Genomic DNA, 20150 nt, shown 5'->3' with positions numbered 1-20150 from the left:
AAGATGGGAGAGATTGGCAGAGACCATACCACATGGCTTTGGAGGTTTATATTAATAACAGCTATCCTGCCCTGGCAGGGTGGCTTGGTTGGCTGGAGCGTTTTCCCACGCACCAAAAGGTTGTCGGTTCCATTCCTGGTCAGGGCACATACCTAGGTTGTGGGTTTGATTCCCTCGTACAGGAGGCAATGGATCAATGTTTCTCATATTGATGTTTCTCTTTCTCTCCCTTCCTCTCTTTCTAAAATCAATTAAAAACAAAACATATCCTTGGGTGAAGATTTTAAAAAAACAACAGCTATCCTAATAGTTATGCATTTGAAGGGTTTTAAGCAGAAGTGATCAAATCTGTATTTTGTAAATAGTCACGGTGGCTACCGGGTGAGTGGATCTCCAACAGGTGAGTGCACAAAAAGGCATTCTCAGGGGAGGCAGAGAAGGTACTGTCTGTGCCTTCAAGGGCTCAGATTTTAGCCAGGAAGTGAAGAGATGTGTTCTGTTATGCTTCTGCAGCACTGACAACTTCCTCCGTCAGAACAGGTAAAGCACTATTCACAGAATTCTCAAACCTGCAGCTTGAGACCCAAAAATATTTTCAAGACTCGTACACTGAAAACTACAAACCACTCTAACATCAATGTTTCTCTCTTTCCCCCTTCTTTTTTCTCTAAAAATCAATTTTAAAATGTGATACTAGAAGTGAGGAAAAGGAAACCAAAGAAATAACTTTTTTTGTTCTGCATTAAGGAGATGTGGCTGGCCCTTTTAAAACACAGAAACAAGCCTGGCTGGGCATGGCTCAGTGGTTGAACATGGACCTAGGATCCAGATCTCATTCGATTCCCTGTCAGGGCACATGCCTGGGTTGCGGGCTCGATCCCCAGTGGAGGGGCATGCAGGAGGCATCTGATCAATGACTCCCTCATCATTGATGTTTCTCTCTCTCTCCCTCTCCCTCCCTCTCTCTGAAATCAATAAAGATATATTTAAAAAAAATTAAAACACAGAAACAAAAAGCTATAAGCAGTCTATATAGAAACTGAGGGAAGAAAGCTATCACGTTTTTTTGGTAGAAATCATTTGACATTAAAATTTATTTATTTGATTGTATTTTAAAAAGCAGGGCAGAATCACATCTATTTTCTTCATAGTATTACTGTATGCAGACTGAATTTCAGAGCCCTTAGTTGGCTTTGGAAACTGTTAGACAGCAAGCCTTCTCTTTTCCCTCCAGGCTCTCCTGCTCCTTCCAGGGGTGCTGGTGATAGTGAATGCTAAATAAACAGCATGTGGTTGAGCTTGCCAAACCCCTTAAACCTCTTCCCATAGGCAAGAAGGTGAACTGGCTTATTCTTTGTCTGAAATCATTAAGCGAGCCGGTCATCTAACAGAGGATGGGAGGAAGGTTCCATTGTAGATCATTTCCAGTTAGGAAAGAATGAACTCAGAGCTTTAACTGCTTAGTTCCTTCTGCTGATGAGAGAGAGATACACTAGCAAGGTGACTCAAATCTTTGATCCACTGAGACACCAGAGTAATGCACTCAGTTCCTTTGATTAAAATATGTTGCAAAAGCCATCTCTGGGTAGAGAAGAGTAGTTTATTATGATGACGGTACTGTAAGAAGAAAATCAAAACAGTGAACGGCAGGCAGTGTCCCTTTCCTCTTGAATGCTAATGATCACTCCACTCCTGTCATCTTTATGGTCCAAGCAAACTCAACTGGGAGAGCAGAGGGTGGTAACTGGGGCAGGTAAATGAGGAGGCCTTCATGTGGATTTGTGGACCACTTCAGATCTTTTTGGACTCCCAGCATCATTACCTAAAGAAACACAAAGTTGATGGAAAAAACATGAATGCATTAATGAGCACAAAATACAGCCCACGCATGGTAGAAAACAAACAAGCTGGACCAGGGAAGGGAAGGCGGTCTAAAGCGGAATAAATATGGGAGAAACTTGGGGGATGAAGGAAGAAGTAGAAAAGACCTGCCAATTCCTTTAGAAAAAGTTACATCTCTGGAAGGACTGACTGAGGCCCTTTACCTGTGTAGTGGAGGTAGTTTTGGGGGATTTAAGGCTTAAGATTCCATTTTCTGGCCAGTTCAGGAAAATGGCATAAACAGCTGATTCTTTTGAGGTATACCTGGGGAAAAAGAAACATCACTGTCAAAGATACCTGGCTTGTTACTCTGACACCTCGGGACATACACATAATCTTATCCATTCCCCTATTACCTACCAGTTCCAAGACCTTGTGTCTGTCACCGATACTAGGAAGCACTAAGAACCCAACACCAACTAAGGTCTGTGGGAAGAAAGCAGCCTCTTTCTGATGATATCTTCTCTTTTCTCTCTCTATTGGGTTATAAGTTTTCTTGAAAAAATTTTAAACTCTTATAGTAGTTATTTCACACTGAGGCCATTTGCCTTATTATTCCAATATTTTTTCAACTCCAAATCCATGTGAAAAACATCAGAGGATATAAGAAGGACAAGACGTGCGATGAAGACAGATTTGTTGCTCTGAGATTTCACGCCTAGAGACGAGGTTGAAAGTCACAAGCAGAAGCTCATCCAAAACAGGGATGAGCGTGTTTCCCCTGACCCAAGGGCCTAAGCTCTATGGTGTAACAGTAGTAGGTGCCTTTTATTAAACACCCCCTATATGCCTGGTACTCTGCTGGAAGCTTTACATACATTATCTCCTTTAACCCTCACAACAGCTCTAGGAAGTTAATCATCACCCCATTTTGCAGTTGCAAAAAACTGAGGCCCGAGATCAAAGAACTAGACCCACAGTTCCAAGTATGAATCATGACATCTGCATTTACTAGCTCTGTGAAGTTATATTACTGCTCTGGGCCCCCTTTCTCACCTGTAAGATGGGGATAACAGCATCTATCTGGTGGGCTTGTTGAGGGCATTAAGTAGGTGGAAAGAATTTAGAAGGGAGCCTTGCACGTTGCAGGTGCTACACAACTATTAGCTGCTACTATTTTTAGGGAGACGGGGTAAAGTGTCAAGTAAAGGGACTGGTGCTTTCTGTACCAAGCTATCACCGCCCTCACTAGTGAAAGATATCCTGGTGGCTTAAGTCATAAACTGGGATAGAAATGAAAAGCAAAGGAACAGCTTTGGGGTTTCTGGAAGACGACTTCCAGTGTGGCTTCCAATCTTGTGGACCCACAGAGATGCCAGGTCAGGATGGGCCACAGTCCCACTCCTGCACTCAACAGAAGACAGGGACTCACCATACAGATTCGTTCTTTTCCAGCTGTACCCTCCACGGTTTAGAGGCATAGATCGCCTCCCCACTGATGCTCAGCCACTTCCCAACAGCAAGCAGCCTTTCTTGGAAGATGGGCACAATCAGTCCATCTTTAGTTGGCCCAATGTTGAGAAGATAGTTTCCTCCCAAACTTACTGTCTGAACCAATTCCTGGAAAGAGCAGAAACAACAAAATCCTAGTTATGAATTCCAAGCCTGGCATAGTGCCTAGAACACACAGCTATCAAGAAAAAGAATCTAGGACACATACTCTCCCTGCTTTGTGAATGTCCTTTACCCTTTTAAAAATACTATACATTTTTGTCATTATAAAAGCAAGACAAGATTACGTAAGAAAATGGAAAAATCCTGCTACAAGATGGAGAAACCTATTAATCTGAATTTCAGGGAGTGATCATGGCACTTCCTGGTGAGATTGTCCTTCCTGGTGCCGGAGGCAGTGGGAAGGGTGATGTGTCAGAAGCACAGAGTAGGAGCAGGAGCTGAGAACAAAGCACTTGGCCATAAAGGGATCAATCACATGGAGCCACACAGAGAGAACACGGGGGTCAGAGAGAAGAGGTTATGAGGGGATGCTGTGGAGACTTTGGGGAGATAGAAGAGATCTGAAGAATTCCAGGACACTACACTCTGTATGCAATGGGCTATATAAATGTATATGCTGCCCTGTCGGGAAAACATGTAAAGAGATATAGTCGTCCCCCCTTATTCGCGGTTTTGCTGTCCATGGTTTCAGTTACCCACCGTCAACCTCAGTCTGAAAATATTAAATGGAAAATTCCAGAAATAAACAATTCGTAAGTTTTAAATTGCACACTGTTCTGAGTACCTCCCTTCATCTCATCAAATAAGCATCCTATCATCTCACATCATCACCAGCAGGGTAAGTAGAGTGTAGTCAGATATTTTGGGAGAGAGACCAAATTCATATAACTTTTATTACAGTATATTGTTCTAATTGTTCTAGTTTATTATTAGTTGTTAATCTCTTACTGTGTCCAATTTATAAATTAAACATCATAAGTATATATAATATAGGAGAAAACAGGGTTCGGTACTCTCCTTGGTTTCAGGCACCCACTAGGGGTCTGAGAACGTATCCCAGAGAATAGGGAAGGACTAATGTATATTCTTCAAGGCTTCTAAAGTGGGATGTGCATGTTTACTTGTTTACTGGAACCTCGAACAGGCGCACTTCAAGGTGGCCTAGAAAAATTAAGGTTATATACAGAAAATTTTAAAAAGGAGAATTTGTTACTGTATCCCAAAGACACCATACTGTTAACTTTTTATGTTTCTTTTTGGTCTTTTTCTTAATTAATTTTATATTGTTGATAATACGTAGCTTATTTTTTTACTAAATCCTCTAAGTATTAACCCATATTACATTAATAAACGTTTTAACAATTAAGGTCAAATCTACTGAACTATTCCTTTGTGGTTGCAAGAAATGGAAACAACCCATAGGTCCAACTGAAGACATACCTGTACATAAAACTCTGTTCAGTAATCACAGTGGTTCCCTCAGGACAGGGTTCTTTGAGTATGTCCAGTACCCTAAAGGCTCCATAGACCTGCACGCGCATCGGCAGTGCTTCCGCCCGCTCGGTGAGAGGCTGGTTTGAGATGGCAGCTAACAAACAGCTAACTCACAGGTGTCTTACCGAAATAATTTCAGATTCACTTGCAACGTCAGAGATCGACATGGTGCGACGGTAGCCCCAGGACCGCTTGTCTATGGAGGTGCACATCTCCCACTTGTGATCTGGCAAAGTCGACGGCTGGAATTTATCTGCACAGTTGTAGTAGCCTCCGTGGTGGCAAGAACAGTTGAAACCCCATCGGTCGTTTACCACTACCTCATCCTACAGGAGGGAGGAGTAGGGGTCACCAGGGGTAAGCCTTACCTTCCGTGATGCAGTGTGATAACTTAGGAGTCTATTAGAAGCGAGGAACAGTCTAGCACAGTAGTTCTCAACTGAGGGCCATTTTGCCCCAGGGGAATCTGGCAAAGCCAAGAGACAGTTTAGGTTGTCACAGGGTGACTGGTTCTGCCATCTAGTGGGTAGGGGCCAGGGATGATGTTAAACCTTTTACATCAAGGACAGCCTCATCACAAAGAAGATATTCAGCCCTAAAAGTCAATACTGCAGAAGCTGAGAAACCCTGGTCAAGTGACCTGTAACGTTAGAGCTGGAAGAGCCTGTTTTAAAGAGCATCTTGTAAACTACTTATTTTATTAGAGGAGAAATGGAGAGAAGACTTGTCTGAGGTAATATCCCCAGATAGTTTCCAAAAGCTGGGCCTATAAATCAGATATCTGAACCCAGCCCAGGACACTTTCTACTACATGACCCAGGAAAAGAAAGTCAGCTATCAAATATTCTTTTTTTTCCTTCAAGGTTTAGCTGAACCATGAGAAATCGTTACATGGAATATCTAAATGTGAATGTTTACTACCACTAGGAGGCTCATGCTGGGGTACCTCTGGTGAATAAAATACAGTCCTTGCCCTCCGAGATCCAGCAGAGACCAGCTGAGGAGACAGATGTGTGAACAGTATTATGACATCACATCACAGGTAATTTCCTGCGGATTAGCGTAAATGGGGGACAACTGATCAGGATGTTTCTTAATACTGCCAGGGAAGAGTATAAATTGTCAGGAGCCACATCTAGTTTACATTCGACCAATATTATTATGTCCCTAACTAGGCCAAATGCCGTTCTAAGGGTTGGGGATATAGCAATAAACAGACCCAAACCCTTTCCCCTATAAAATATAAAGCTGACACTTCAGTGAGAGACAGATACTAAACAATGTAAGTGATACCTGGAATATGTTAGACCAGGTAAGTGCTAAGAGAGAGAGAGCAGGGAAAGACATGGAGTGTGGCAGGGGCATGCTGCAATTTTAGGGTGGCGGGGCAGCTACTCTAAACAGACCAGAGGGAATGGTAAGGAAAAGGGGCTACTCCTCCTGAAAATGCTTTCCTGATGTGACTATCGCTCCAAAATAGCCCTCTTTCCTAACGCACGAGAAAGCATTCAGAACAATGGTGGAAAACCAGGGTCAGCAGCATCCCACCCAAGGTCCACAGCTGAGCCACCCAGTGTGAGGACCCCTGGCGGGGACCCATGATGCTGTGCCACTAAAAGTCCCCACACATTTGGCAAGTCCCCAGAAAACTACTCTTCACTTACCGTATTTGTCATACAGGATCTCTTTCCTTTTTTCTTTCTTTCCATTTTCTGAATTTAGGAATAGTTACCCAATAAGAGGCTTAGATCTTTCTAGATCTACAACAAATCCAGAATATGTAACATTTTTGAAATTTTCGAGAGTGAGGATTAAGACTTCTGCTACTTCGTAAGTGTACCAAAATACAAACCGCAAATGGACAGCTATTATGCAGTGCAGTAGTGTTGACTGGGATGGGGAAGGAAGACAAAGTCCCCTCAATCTGGATATAGCCCAGCTGGGCGTAGCTCAGGGGTTGAGCATCAACCTATGATCCAGGAGATCACGGTTCGATTCCCGGTCAGGGCACATGCTGGGGTTTGCGAGTTCAATTCCCAGTTGGGGGCGTGCAGGAGGCAGCTGATTAATGACTCTCTAATCATTGACGTTTCTGTCTTTCTCTCTTCTTCTCCCTCCCTCTCTCTGAAGTCAATAAAGACATATTTAAAATAATAATAATAATCTGGATATAAGGGAAATAAAATTTCCCCTTGAGAGTTAAACTACATAATCAACAGAGTAGGTGAGGTCATAGATATTTGCATTCTACTCCTATCACTTAATTTTATTTGTTTGGCATATTAATTTTAACAAGATTTAAACCTGTGTTGTAAAAATCAAGAATTAAAGGAGAAAAATAAAGTTTATACTTCAAGGAAGGGGAAAAAGAATTAAAGGAGAGACCTGCAACATCTGTTAAGTCCCTTGGCCCCTAGCAGCCCCATGGTGATATTACTATTTATTATTATTGTTATTACTCCAGATCTTGACTCCTAATACTGTCTTTTATCACAAAGATAAGAAATAAGTCATATAATCACATACTTTGACTGGGCTATCACTGTAGAGCCAAGAAAGAAAACCTGTAGAGTTCCAGTAAGTATCAGGACTTTCCCAGTCTCCATCAGACCAAATCAAGTCAGGCTTATACCTGAAAGACATGCAATTAGGACAAAGTTCATTACCTGAATCCATTCACAGTAGTCTTACAAATCATTTTTTTGCAACAGATATTTAAAAATAAACTTTCTCCCATTTGGAAGCACCATAAAATTACCACGGTGCAGAGAATGTGGAAAACTAAAGAGACAAAAACAACCACACATACAAAAAAATGCCTCTGCTCTCATAACCACTGTTTAATACACAGCATTTTGGTATGTTTCCCCCTAATCTTTTTAAAAAATATATCTTTTTAAAAAGTAGAGTTGTAGTCAGTATTATATAATCTGGCCTCCTTCCAGCAACTAATTCCAACTAAAAGAATGGTGCTTCAGCTACGCTGGCATGGCTCAGCAGTTGAGCATAGACCCAGGAACCAAGAGATCACCAGTTCAATTCCCAGTCAGGGCACATGCCCAGCTTTCAGGCTAGATCCCCAGTGGGGGGCGTGCAGGAGGCAGCTGAGCAATGACTCTCTCACCATTGATGTTTCTCTCTCTCTCTCCCCCTCTCCTTTCCTCTCTCTGAAATAAAGACATATTTAAAAAAAAAAAAAAACATTAAAAAAATAAGAAGGCATTGTTATCCCCCACGTCACAGTGAGAATCTGAGGCTCAGTAGGGTGATCTGGTTAAGGCTTTGTAAGTAACAAGAGCCAGGATGCAAATGCAAATCTGCCCCCTGCCAAATCCCAGGCAGGGTCTAGGGTCTCCAAGGTCCTGACAAAGAAAATGGCCCACAAGCAGGGAACTGAAGTTCTGACTTACTACCATCCTGGGTTCTGTTTGATTGTTTCCATTTATAAAGGTAATATGAGCACACTATGAGAGTTTTGAAGAGAAGGAGACAAAACAGATTTTGTCTCAGTACAACCACCACTTTTATTATTCTGATGTCCTCTAGATTTTTTTCACTTCTCACTTTTTCTCCTTTCCCCCCAACTTTTCTGATTTCATTGAGAAAAGTCGTAAGGCCACAGACACCTCTGTGTTCTACCTGTTCACAAGGTCATACAGCTCTGGCATCGTTTTCCCAAAGACAAAATACTGTGTTTTGAAGCCATTTTTCTTATCAAGCAGGTAAAGTGGGTGGAACCATTCAAAGAGTGAGTGATACAGCCCATAGCGTATGTTCCTAAAATGGAAAAACAGGACAGCAGCTGTCATTAAAGAAAAAATAGTTCACTTAAAAATAAACAGTGGCAGCATTTTTGTATCTCAGTGAAACGCACCCATAAGGGCTTGCAAGGCAGGTGGGATCCAAAACCATTAATTTAAATGACCTCTTATCATTCAATTGAAACAACTGGGTTTACTAGGTTTTTGATAGTACACATAATTACTTTTTATACATAAATATCTTAACATCCAACGTTATTTAAACCATCTTTTAACTTTTAAGTCGATTATCTCAATAATAACATATAATCCATTTTTAAAAAATGTTTTCTGTCTATCATAAGAATATGTATTGCAGAGATATTGAAAAATAGAGAAAAGTATAAAGAATGACATCCGAAATCGTATCACTCAGAAATAATCATTAGTAACATTTTCCATGTTTCCATGTAGTTGAAGTGAATGAATACAGGTCTATTGTTTCATTTATCTAAGATTGACTAAAGTGACCTACTTTCATACACAAGAAACTTGTTTTGAGTTAAGACTGGTGCATGTTACAGAAACACTATGATGCAAGTAAGAAGTGAGGTAATGGCACAGATAAGGCAGAAAGAGCTGAGGTTGTTTCATATGACTCGGGAACTAAATACACACAAGGAAGACAATCAAGTATCCTAAAGTCTGGATCTATTCAATGCCTTGGAGTTTTATAGCAGGACTATTATCTAAGCACATTATTGGGCAACTGAATATTGAACCGGTGACGGGAGTCAGCACACAATTTCTTAAAGGGCCAGATAGTATTTTAGGCTTTGCAGCAGGCCTTGTGGTCTCTACCCTAACTCTGAAATTGTAGCTTAAAAGCAGCCATAGACAACACATAAATGAATGGGCATAGCTATGTTGCAATCAAATTTCCTTTACACAAACAGGCAGCTAGCCGGCCTACCCCCTAAATAGGACATCAAGTTTACCAAATCACAACAGAGCTGAGACTGGGCATGGCACAAATACCACTTTTCCTCCGTATAGGCGAACATACTCGGAAGTGTAGGGTCCCAAACCAGAATTGCCTGAGTTCAAATCCTACCTCTGCCACTTCCTAGCTCTTTCATCTTGGGAAGTTACTTCTTACGTGGCAAATATTAGGGAGCATTAATTAGAATCAACCCAGTGTCTCCTTACCTTACTTTTTGCTGCTTTAACCACGCTTTTCAGTTCCCTCTTGATCTATAATTTACCCAAACCTTCCCTGAATGACTGCAAAGATCTGTGTTGACAACTAAGGGGAACACAAAGATAAGAGATGCAGTCCCTGGTGTCCATCAGACACTGGAAAAGGACCTGGGTTGGAAGGCTTTCCAGAAAGAATCCTTCTCAGAGTACAAATGGCCATTGTGGTCTACACTGGGTATCCTCCACCCAACCAGACAGAGGCATGAATTTCTCTGATGGTGTCACTTTTGGTCACATAAAAACTGCCAAGCATCAAACACTATTAATTCAAAGGCCAGAAGCCCTTCAGGTTACTCACTAAATGCAAACTCAGAAAACACACAAGAGTAGAGAAGGTATGGGTCATTGGATGGCTGCTAGATCAAAAGGAATGATGGAAGGGAAAAAAAAAGGAATGATGGATTGATGGTGGTAGACACACACCTCTTCCGGATGGCTGTTCCCAACTCACCGACCAAATCACGATGGGGCCCCACATCCTTAGAGTTCCAGTTCCAAGACACAGCACTTGGCCAGTTTGTGAAGCCTTCGTGATGCTTCGTTGTCAGGACTACATACCTGTGAACATCAAAACCATTATGAGCCAAGAAAGTGGGCAGTGGGCCATGAGCATGAATTTCCACAGCATGACCTAGGCTTTGGAAATGGTTGGGAGAACTGACTGTCTGAACAGGGAGAGGAGGTACAGTGACCACCGAACTGTAAACGTGTCGTAAGATCAAAACAGGAAGCATGCAACTCCATAGAATATAACAGGATAGGGTAACTTAGTTACAGGGATGTAGGGTCAGGGTGGGTAGACAACCCTGGCAGTTCTGTGCAGCTTATCCTCTGTACTCTACAGTGATTATAGCAAATGTTTTAGAGTACAGCTGAACTACTAGTGATTGACAAGGCCCAGGGACTAAGAATGCAGTACAAGCCAGGAACCCTACCTCTTTTATGATGGATAATTGCTTAGAACCAATACTGCCACCTAGGCTTGATATTGGTCTCAGCTGCTTTACCATTCTGGCTGTTTACTAACAGGAATCTTTACGATTACATTGTATAGGCTTACAGAACACAGTAGTCATTAACTATAAGGCCTGTGAATGAATGCTGGCCAGGAACAGTTAGCTTGGTCAAAGTTAAAAACTTGAATAGAGAGAGTGGGGGGCTTACAGAGATGGAGTCGGTTTGTTCACATCAACATCTTTACACTCGCCTACAGGGAACGCACTTGTATGAGTTGCTGCAGCCACAGCTCCCCATGGCTGTTGCTCCAGAATGGAAGCAACCTGAGGAAACCATAGTCCTGAGTCCCCAGCCAAGGAGAAAGCCCAGAGGGAAAAGATGCACACCTTAGCTCTCTTCTTCAACCCTTTTAGGAATTAATGATTAGCTTTTCTTAACCCTTTGCTCTAAAGAAGAAAGAAATCTCTACTGGAAATAGCAGATGATAGGAAAGGAAGCTATTTGTTTTACCAAGCCCACATGAATTGTCTCTCATTTACAGAGGTGAAAAAAGTCCAAAAGAGCTGAGGAGAAAAGACAAGTGTTGAAATAACCACCAAATCACTCAACATTTCACCTGCTTTTATGGCAAAAAAACACATGAGATAATTTAACCACTGGCTAGTGTAGGGAGGTCCAAGACTTTAAGGGCCAGATAGTATTTCAGGCTTTGTGAGCCATAACCCTTTTAAAATGTAAAAATCATTCTCATCTCATGGAACTTAGAGAAGCAGGCAGAGAACCAATCCCTCTGGCCATGGTAAGCAGACCCCTGGTATGAGGAAAGAACCTTTACCTGGGAGTAGTGAGATGTGGAGTCTAGGACATCAGTTCCCTTCCGCTATCTGGGCTAGTCACCTGGTCCATGAAATAAGGGATCTGGACAAGGGATGTTCCCCAGATTTTAATTTTAATTTTTTTGGTTTTGTTTTTAAACTATAGATCTCTAAGACTCCTAGAAGATAGAGAACACCTCCTCTGTTTATTCCAGCCTTATATTCCCATACATTTAATGGCAAACACTAAATGTCAGTTGTAATTTCTTAGTACAAGAGATTTTTAAAAATTGATTTTAGAGAAAAAGGAAGGAAGAAAGAGACAGGAAGGGAGGAGGAGGGAGGGAGAGAGAAACACGGATTTGTTCCACCCATTCATTGGTTGATTTTTAAAAATATTTTATTGATTTCAGAGAAAAGAAGGGAGAGAGAGAGAGAGAAAAACATCAATGATGAGAGAGTCCTTGATCGGCTGCCTTCTGCATGCCCCTCAGTGGGGATCGGGCCCACATCCCGGGCATGTGCCCTGACCTGGAATCGAACCTGGATCTCCTGGATCCTAGGTGGATGCTCAACCACAAAGCCCGCTGGCTGGGCCCCCCCCCCCCAGCACTTTCAGTTCTCTGCACCATGCACAAGCAAGCTCCAACAGTTCTCAAGACATTTCAGACATTTCTTGAGCACTTTCATGTACACGCCACTGAGAAGGGCAGACGGATGAGAATCCAAGTACAGTGCACACCAGAACTCCGCTCCTTTTCCCTCTGGGGGATGTTAAAGCTGAAAGGAGCTAATACAATCCCTCTCCATAGCAACAGGAGGAGGCTGCAGGGAGGTGAAATGCCTTAGTCAGGTTCACCGTTGAACTTGGGCCAGATTCCATGGCTTAAAATCCTGAAATCCTGACTGTCCTGTTGACCTGGAATGGGCAATGAGGTATCACGTAGCTCTCTCCTCTCCACACACAGGTGGAGGCGCAGGGCTTTCCCACCCACCAACTCCCTGAAACTTTTATTTTCTTCTGATTCTTAACCAGACGCACCTTCTCCTTATGATCAGGAATGCCACATTCAATTCTGCATCCTCCAGGGGACAGAACACATGCCCTGGGGGTGTCTTGAGTCAGACAGATGGCTGTGTGACCCTGGGCAAGTCGCCTGACCTCCCCAGCTCGGCTCCCGCCAGCCTAAGCCGCGTCGCGTGGCTCCGACCCCAGGAGGATCCCCCGCCGGCCCCCGCACCCCCACTCACTTGGCCCCGGCGGCCTGGAAGAGGTCGGCCCAGTCGTCCGGGTCGAAGAAGCGCGCGGTGAACTGCGGCCCGAAGTCGGCGTAGCTGAAGCCGGGCGGGTAATTGTCTTTCATGAAGCGCTCGTACTGCGGGTAGCCCTGGCCCTTCCAGTGCCACCAGAACCACTCGCTGCCCCAGGCCGGCACCGAGAACACGCCCCAGTGCACGAACACCCCGAACTTGGCCTTGTCGAACCAGTCCGGCAGTGGCCGGGCGTCCAGGCTCGGCCAGTCCGGGCTGTAGCGGCGCTGAGCCTCGAGCGCCGCCGGGGCCGCTCCGAGGACCAGCAGCAGCTGCAGCTGCACCTGCAGCAGCTGGGTCTCCACGACCCGCGACTTCGCTGCTGGACACCACATATCCGCCTTTCCGCCTCTCCGCGCCCACCATCGCCTCTTAACGCGCAGGCGCGGGCGCGCGGCCCCGCCCACCCCAACTAAGGATTGGCTCGGAAGGGAAAGGGGCGGGCCAGCCCTGCTGCGTGACGACCTAGTCTCTCTCCCTCTGGGTCCGCCGGCCCTGTTGCGCCCTCTGGCGTTTAAAGGGAGAAAGACGCGAGCGGGCGTCGACAGCCCTCCGCGGACGGTCTACAGAAAACTCACCGAGACTTCCCGAGGGGCTGAGCCGCGGGGGGGTGGAAGGCCCGTGTGCGCAGAGACCTGGGAGCCGCGCATTTTGCCGCTGGGAGCCATAGGGGCCTTTCTGAGCTGTGGTACGCAGGGGCACGCCTGCAGGCAGGAATGTCGGGCAAGGGCACGCCAGCAGTCCTGCAGGAGTAGCAAGGTAGGACGATGGCAGAAGCATTAGGAGGCGAGGAGGCGAACGGGGGGGGGGGGGGGGGGGGGTGCTGACAGACGAAGAGCAGCTGGCACCAGTTTGCCCGTCTAATACTTGCTTTGGGAATTCTGAAGCCATTTAAAGAGCTTAACACCTAATTGGAAAAACAAGACCCACGTACATTCAAGCCATCCACCACAACGGAATGTTTTTAGAGTAGAAGGGTAAGGAAATTAAAAGCATAGGGAATATAGTCAGTAATATTGTAATAACTATGAATGGTCCCAGGCGGGTACTCGAATTATTGGGGGGGATCACTTTATAAGTTATATACTTGTCTAACCACTATGCTATGCTCCTGAAACTAATATAAAATGATACTGAATGTCAACTGTAATTTTAAAAAAAAGAGTCCCTGGGGGTACCTGTGTGAACCTTGTCTGGCGGGAGGTCACCAGTCCTCTACAATCCGTCTGTGCTGTGCATGCTCAGACAGGAGGTGAGGCCATCAGGTGTGGAAAGTATAATGACCCCAAGTGGCACTGCCAGTCCCCACATGCCAGTGAGAGAACCGCAGCATGTCAGAGTTGGAAGGGACTTTGGAGATCCTCTGTACAATCCCCCTTCCTTCTCTTTCCATTTGAGGGAAGAGGAAATTGAGACCCAGAGAAGGGATGGAAGTTGCTCAAGATCATGCAGCTAGTTGGGGTCAGAGATAGGACCAGAAACCAGATCTCTGGATGCGGAATCTATGCCTCTCAATAAGCTGCTTCTCTCTTGTACCCGGGAGAAGGCAGAGCCTGCGTGGACAGAGCCACGCACTTCCTCATCCAAGGAGTGATAAGGAAATTGCAGTTGCTGAATAAACAGTGATTTTTCTAATCTTCTTTCTTCCACTGCAAGGCTATGCTGAAATATTGTCCAAAACAGTAAGCACAGACACCTTAAAAAAAACACACCCATCTTCACACACTTTCTAGTGACCATCTAGTAATGTTCTTTGATGTTACAGAACTCATCTTGGAGAAGATGAAATAGGACACCGTGACCTTCATTTCTCCTTAACCTTGTGAAAATTAATACAGAAACCTCTTTTAAAATGGAGTCAAGAGGCTAGAGGAGAGGACTCTCACTCACATGTCACTCAGTGCATACTATTCACAGCAATAGGAAGAGACCTACCTTGCGTCTACAGTAGGAGGTGATTCTGCATTACTACCTGAGCACGAGAAAGGATTCCTCCTTGCCCTGTAACAGCTCAGCCAATGGAAGACTGCCATCACTCAGCCAATGAAAAATCACTGTTCTTCAAACTTTTAGTTTCCTTCAATGACCCTTCATTTACAACAGCCCCTCTAAAGTCCATCAAAGAGCAGTCCTCTCCTTGGTTTCTCTGGATTTGAGCATGGTTTACCATTGGACCGAGAGTCCTGAATTGCAATTCTTTGTTGTTCCTGAATAAACCCATTTTCCTGGAGAAATATCTGGCTGTCTGTTTGTTAAAGGTCAGCGGCATCATAACCAAAATGCAAATCTGCAGGAACAGGTGAGAGGCACTGTGATAGAGTGGACAGTACTGGAAGTTGGGAAACCTGGGTTTCTTGCACTAGACACCACCTCATCGGGTCTTTTTGGGTAAGTCTTGTCCACAGTCTGGGCCCGTTTCCTCATCTAAACAATGTAGGCAGTTCCCAGTGGTATCCAGGGTCTCTTGCCCCCTTGCTCTCCTCCTTCATAAACTCTAGTTCTTTACTTAAAGCCAAAATAGGAGATTGTGAAAGGAGAGAGGTAGAAAGTGTGGAAGTGAATTTAATTCAATGATTTTTAAACTCTATATTTATTAAAGAAATATTTACTGAGTATCAATTTATGCCAGGTACTTGGGCATTTTCTTTGCTAAAATGAGAAAAGACCCCACCAGTGAATAAATAAAGGCATGCTCCAACTTTAAGAAACCACAAATTTACCTTTAAAAAATTATGCCATTTCAACTGGGTTAGATAGTGTCCCCCAGAACTTCATATGTACCCAGAACCTATGAAACGTTGCCTTATTTGGAAATAGAGTCTTTGTAGATGTAATTTGTTAAATTAAGATGAGATCATAGTGGATTAAGTTGTGCCTTAATCCAATTATTGGTGTCCTTAAAAGAAAACATCTTGAGACGAAGGGGATAGGGGAAGCTAGGTGAAGATAAAGGCAGAGACCAGAGTAAGGTTGCCACAAGAAACACCAGGAGCTGCCAGAAGTCAGAAGAGGCAAGAAAGGATCCTTCCCTTGAGCCTCTGAAGGGAGCAAGTCCCTGCCAACACCTTGATTTTGGGCTTCTAGCCTCCAAAACTGTGAAGGAGTAAACTTCTGTTGTTTTAAAGCACTTCCTTTATGGAAAATTGTTACAGGAAGCTAACACAGGGCATAAAAAGTACACTGAGAAATACTGAAGGTTTAAGGTTGCAGCAACCTGTCATCTTAAGGTTACAGAAGTCTAACATTACTTCTAGTGAAGCTGAATTGGACTGAACTAGGTCAAGAGGTTAGTGGTCAAGAGGGTAGCCCTTGGAGACAAATGGAACTAGCTTGGAAACCAGCTCCAGGTTCATACCAGCAATGTGACCTCAGGCAGGTGATTGTGCCTCTTAGATGTTTCCTCCTCTGTAAAATGAGGATACCAAATCCTCACCAGGTGACTGTGAAGACCAAGTGAAATACCTCATTTAAAAGTACTTTGCCCAGCCCTGGCACATAGTAGAGATTCAATAGCAGTCAGCTGGCATTTAAGACCAGAGCACCTAGTATGTCTACCCTACCTGAAGTTGCCTCAATTAATCCTGATCACGTGACCCTGACGATTTCTTTCATTGCACCACCCGTGATTATCTTTTTATTTACTTATTTATTTATTGGCTCTCTTCACCAGAGTGGAGACTGTGAGCCCCATCAGGCAGAGGCAGAGTCTCATTTATGGCTGGACACCCAGGACCTGGCATAGACACTGGCATGTACTATGAGATGGGTGAATGAGTGAATGAATAGCGGACACCTTGTCTTATAAAGTATTAAATGGAGACAGGTTTAATCACCTTCTTTCCTTTTATTCTGTCTTCGATTCCGAATAATTGCATTAGAATTCCTCGCAATCCTCCCACCATCATGGTTTCTCTTGCTAACTATTTTAACCCCCTCTGGTAGGCACTCAGACTCCCGGATGTGTAAAATATGGTGTCCTGGGATCAAGTATGGGCTGCATTCTTCTTTTTTTTAATATGTCTTTATTTATGGGAGAGAGAGAGAAACATCAATCATGAGAGTCATTGATCAGCCGCCTCCTGCACGCTCCCTGTGGGGATCGGGCCCACAACCGGGCATGTGCCCTGACCGGGACTCGAACCGCGATCTCCTGGGTCCTAGGTCCGCTGAGCCCCGCCGGACGGGCTGTGTTCTTGCTGGAGATACGGCCTGTGGGGTGGATGTCAGCCCTGTGTTTAGCGCGTAGTAAAGGCATTTCCCCCTCCTACCACTTGCTCTGTTTATTATTTGTCAGAGGGGTGTGGAGGAGATAAAAGGACCTGAAACAAGAGTAAATGGGAACAATTGGGGAGTTGTACACTCTTTGTGACTACCTTCCTTTTTTGGGGGGTTAGGTTGTACTGGGACACTGCCTGCTTCCAGCGATACCACCGCACAGGACTTCACAAGGTCAGTAACATTCTCTGAAGATTCTGTTTCAAGTGATCCCAGCCTCCCTGTCCCCAAAGACCTAAGGGGTCACGGTGGCTGGGAGTGGGGATTCTCAGGGGCGAGGAGGGCCTTTGCCCTGCTAACAAGATGCCCTTAACGGGAGGGCTGCCAGTTACCCTGAAAGACACTGATCAACACCCATGATCCTCATCGCATCTCAGTTCTTGGTCTTTAGCGGCATAGGGTGACCTAAAGGGTGACCTAAAAAGGTCCTCAGTGGGGAAGGGAGACTAGAACCAAGAAGGCCCCAACAACTAAGCAGGAGCAAGGGCTGGCCAGCCATCCACCCGCACCCTGAGATCCTAGGGGAGTAATCCATCTTCTCAAATTTCCTCCTGGCCCCTTGCTGAGCCTGAGGGCTCCCCCTGGCTCCCCATTCTCTGGACAGCGCAGGCACTCAGCCATCTTGCTGAGAAGGTTTTCCTGACCTGACACGCACTGACCCTGTCCCAGGCACCTTGCCGCCTGCCCTCCTGGCTGCTCCTCACAGGCCGAGCTACCCAACAGACTGCAGACCAGGCTGCTCTCCCGGGGTTGGTGCCAACTCTCATCAGCAAAAAAAGGTAAGTGTCAGGGCCTCTGGGGCTGGTTCCAGTAAGATGAGAGGGTCAAGACTGCTCTCCCTCCTCCGGGGGGGAGGTGATTTCTGACTTGGCTTGTTTAAAATGCTCGAAGAGAGGCCCGGCTGGGCGTGGCTCAGCGGTTGAGTGTCGACCTGGGATCCAGGCGATCGGGGTTCGATTCCCGGTCAGGGCACATGCCCGGGTTGTGGGCTCGATCAATGACTCTCTCATCATTGATGTTTCTACCTCTCTCTCTCCTTCTCCTTTCCTCTCTCTGAAGTCAATAAAGATATATTTAAAAAAAAAAAAAAAATTCTCAAAGAAGTCACATCAGCAATCAGAGCAGTCTAGATCTCTGGAATCTGGCCACTGGGTGACTTTCACATCAGCCTCTGTCTCCGTGATTGAGGACCTTGGGACCTCGTCTTTTCCTTCAGGCCCAAGGCCTCTCAGGCGCTTCTTCCAGTGGGCCAGGCAGTGGTGGGCCGAGGAGCGGATCTCCCCACTCCGCAGAGCGTAGATGATGGGGTTGACCATGGAGTTGACAAGGCACAGCAAGGAGCAAAAGGCGAAGATCATCTTGACTTGGTCACTTAGAGTGGTGGTCAGGCTGTAGGCCATGAGGACTAGTACCGGGAACCAGCATATGAAGAGAACAGCCAGCACCAGCCCCAGGGTCTTGGCCAACCTCACATCCAGCCTCATCCGGGCCATTCCTGGCATCTGCCTGTCCTGGTGCTCAGCCAGGCGAGCTACATGCTGATGGGCCTTCCAGAGGACGTGCCCATAGGTGTAGATGATGCCAGAGAAGAGGAGGGCGATGAACAGGAGCCAGCTCAGCAGATAGTTATTGGGGATCAGAGGGAAAAGCTCAGAGCAGGGACTGGGACAGCAAGTCCATCCCATGAGGGGCAGGTAGGAGACCAATGCCGAGAGGACCCACATGATGCCCAGGGTCACCAGTGCCCTCCTACGGGTGAGGAGGGCTTTGTATGCAGGTGGGTAGCGCAGACAGAGGTAGCGGTCAACGGCGGTCAGCAGCAGGCTGCCTACAGAGGCTGTGAAGGTCATGGTCACACTGCCGATCTTCAGCAGAAAGACAGCCTTGGAATCCACGCCGTGAAAGACGTGGAAATTTACGAAGTTGCAGACAAAGATCACACTGGCCAGGAGGTCAGCCCCGGCCAAGCTGCTAATGAACAGGTACGAGGGCTTCCTGCGAAGCCGGTGGGAGGACAGGATCAGGTGGAGCACAGCCAGGTTCTCCAGGGCGCTTAGCAGGCCCAGCGGGGTGCACAGCACTGCAATAGCTATCTTTTGCTGACTGCTCAGAATCATGTAATCCTTCATGGGGTTGAAATCCAAGCCATCCTCGGAGCCATTGGCTGCCTTCATCACTGAGCATCTCTCCATGGAGTGAGTCCTTTGGATTCTGCTGGGCTTGCCAAGAAGTCTTGACTGTAGTACAGTGAGAAGAGAAATAAGTCTTTTACAATCAGCACAGTAATGGCCTCACACAGTCACTGACTCCTGCCAAAACCTTTATCTGTGCAGATGGGTATGTGGAAATAGCAACTGATATTTTGTTTCTCTCTCCACTCTGCCTTATCTCCGTTCCAGTGGGGCACTACATCTGTCTGGTTGCCTTAGGAGAAGTATGTGGGAATTCAAGAAGCAGAAGTGGCCTGCAAGTGTTTTGGCCTTTTGTTTTCTAAAAGACTAATCCTAAGACTTCCCTTTGAAAGTAAGGTAAATGTCCCATGGTCAAAAATCAAGAGGAAATCAAAACCAAGAAAAAATGGCATCCAGAGTGATCAGGTGGAGGGGTTTTTTGCATTGGTGTTTTGGTTTTTGTTTGCCAGTTTTGGTAAGTAAGATGCTAAGGTTTAAACAACTATTTAGGGATGACAGCCAAGACTTTGGTTTCACACCAGTAGGGTTGCCAGATAAAATATAGGAGTCCAGATAGATTTGAATGTCAGGTAATAAATCATTTTTTTAGTATAAGTATAACCTAAATGTTGAGAAAAAATGAATCACCCAAATAGCTGAGATATTAGATGTTATTAGACAAAATTTCTCTAGAGGGATGTACTTTCTATCCAGGTCACACAAGATTCCCACATATAAAGGCTCACAATTTGAGCTCGCAATGCAAAATTACAAAATGCATAAGGAAACAT

The 20150-nt window shown here is 45.2% G+C and overlaps 2 protein-coding genes across 3 annotated transcripts; both read right to left on the bottom strand.

Moving 5' to 3' along the window:
• Window positions 1-1075: 1075 nt before the first annotated feature.
• On the bottom strand, window positions 1076-13309 carry FUCA1 (alpha-L-fucosidase 1). Of its 2 annotated transcripts, XM_081144776.1 has the most exons (8): window positions 12854-13309; window positions 10254-10388; window positions 8470-8607; window positions 7357-7462; window positions 4956-5156; window positions 3254-3441; window positions 2046-2145; window positions 1076-1822 (listed from the first exon to the last, which is right to left on the bottom strand). In XM_081144776.1, the coding sequence occupies exons 1-8, from the start codon at window positions 13246-13248 to the stop codon at window positions 1682-1684; spliced, it is 1404 nt and encodes a 467-aa protein (XP_081000902.1). In that variant the 5' UTR covers window positions 13249-13309; the 3' UTR covers window positions 1076-1681. The 2 variants fall into 2 exon arrangements, with proteins under 2 accessions (XP_081000902.1, XP_081000903.1); XM_081144777.1 differs by lacking the exon at window positions 2046-2145 and having other exon boundaries at window positions 12854-13304.
• Window positions 13310-18297: 4988 nt separating this feature from the next.
• On the bottom strand, window positions 18298-19395 carry CNR2 (cannabinoid receptor 2; the record flags this gene model as incomplete). Its single annotated transcript, XM_081144617.1, has 1 exon — window positions 18298-19395. Exon 1 carries the CDS (start codon window positions 19378-19380, stop codon window positions 18298-18300), a length of 1083 nt encoding a protein of 360 aa, XP_081000743.1. The 5' UTR covers window positions 19381-19395.
• Between the last annotated feature and the right edge of the window lie 755 nt (window positions 19396-20150).

This window comes from Miniopterus schreibersii, assembly GCF_964146895.1.
Source record: "Miniopterus schreibersii genome assembly, chromosome: 8".
NCBI lineage: Eukaryota > Metazoa > Chordata > Mammalia > Chiroptera > Miniopteridae > Miniopterus > Miniopterus schreibersii.
This window is presented reverse-complemented; position numbering and strand designations above follow the sequence as displayed.

Bases quoted from the DNA above. Each gene is read 5' to 3' on its own strand.
- FUCA1 (XM_081144776.1), bottom strand. From the start codon at position 13,248: ATGTGGTGTCCAGCAGCGAAGTCGCGGGTCGTGGAGACCCAGCTGCTG. The intron at 8,608-10,253 runs GTGTGTGTCTAC...TTTCCATTTTAG, and splicing joins GGAACAGCCATCCGGAAGAG to GAACATACGCTATGGGCTGT. The intron at 3,442-4,955 runs GTAAGACACCTG...TGCTCTTTCCAG, and splicing joins GTGAATCTGAAATTATTTCG to GAATTGGTTCAGACAGTAAG.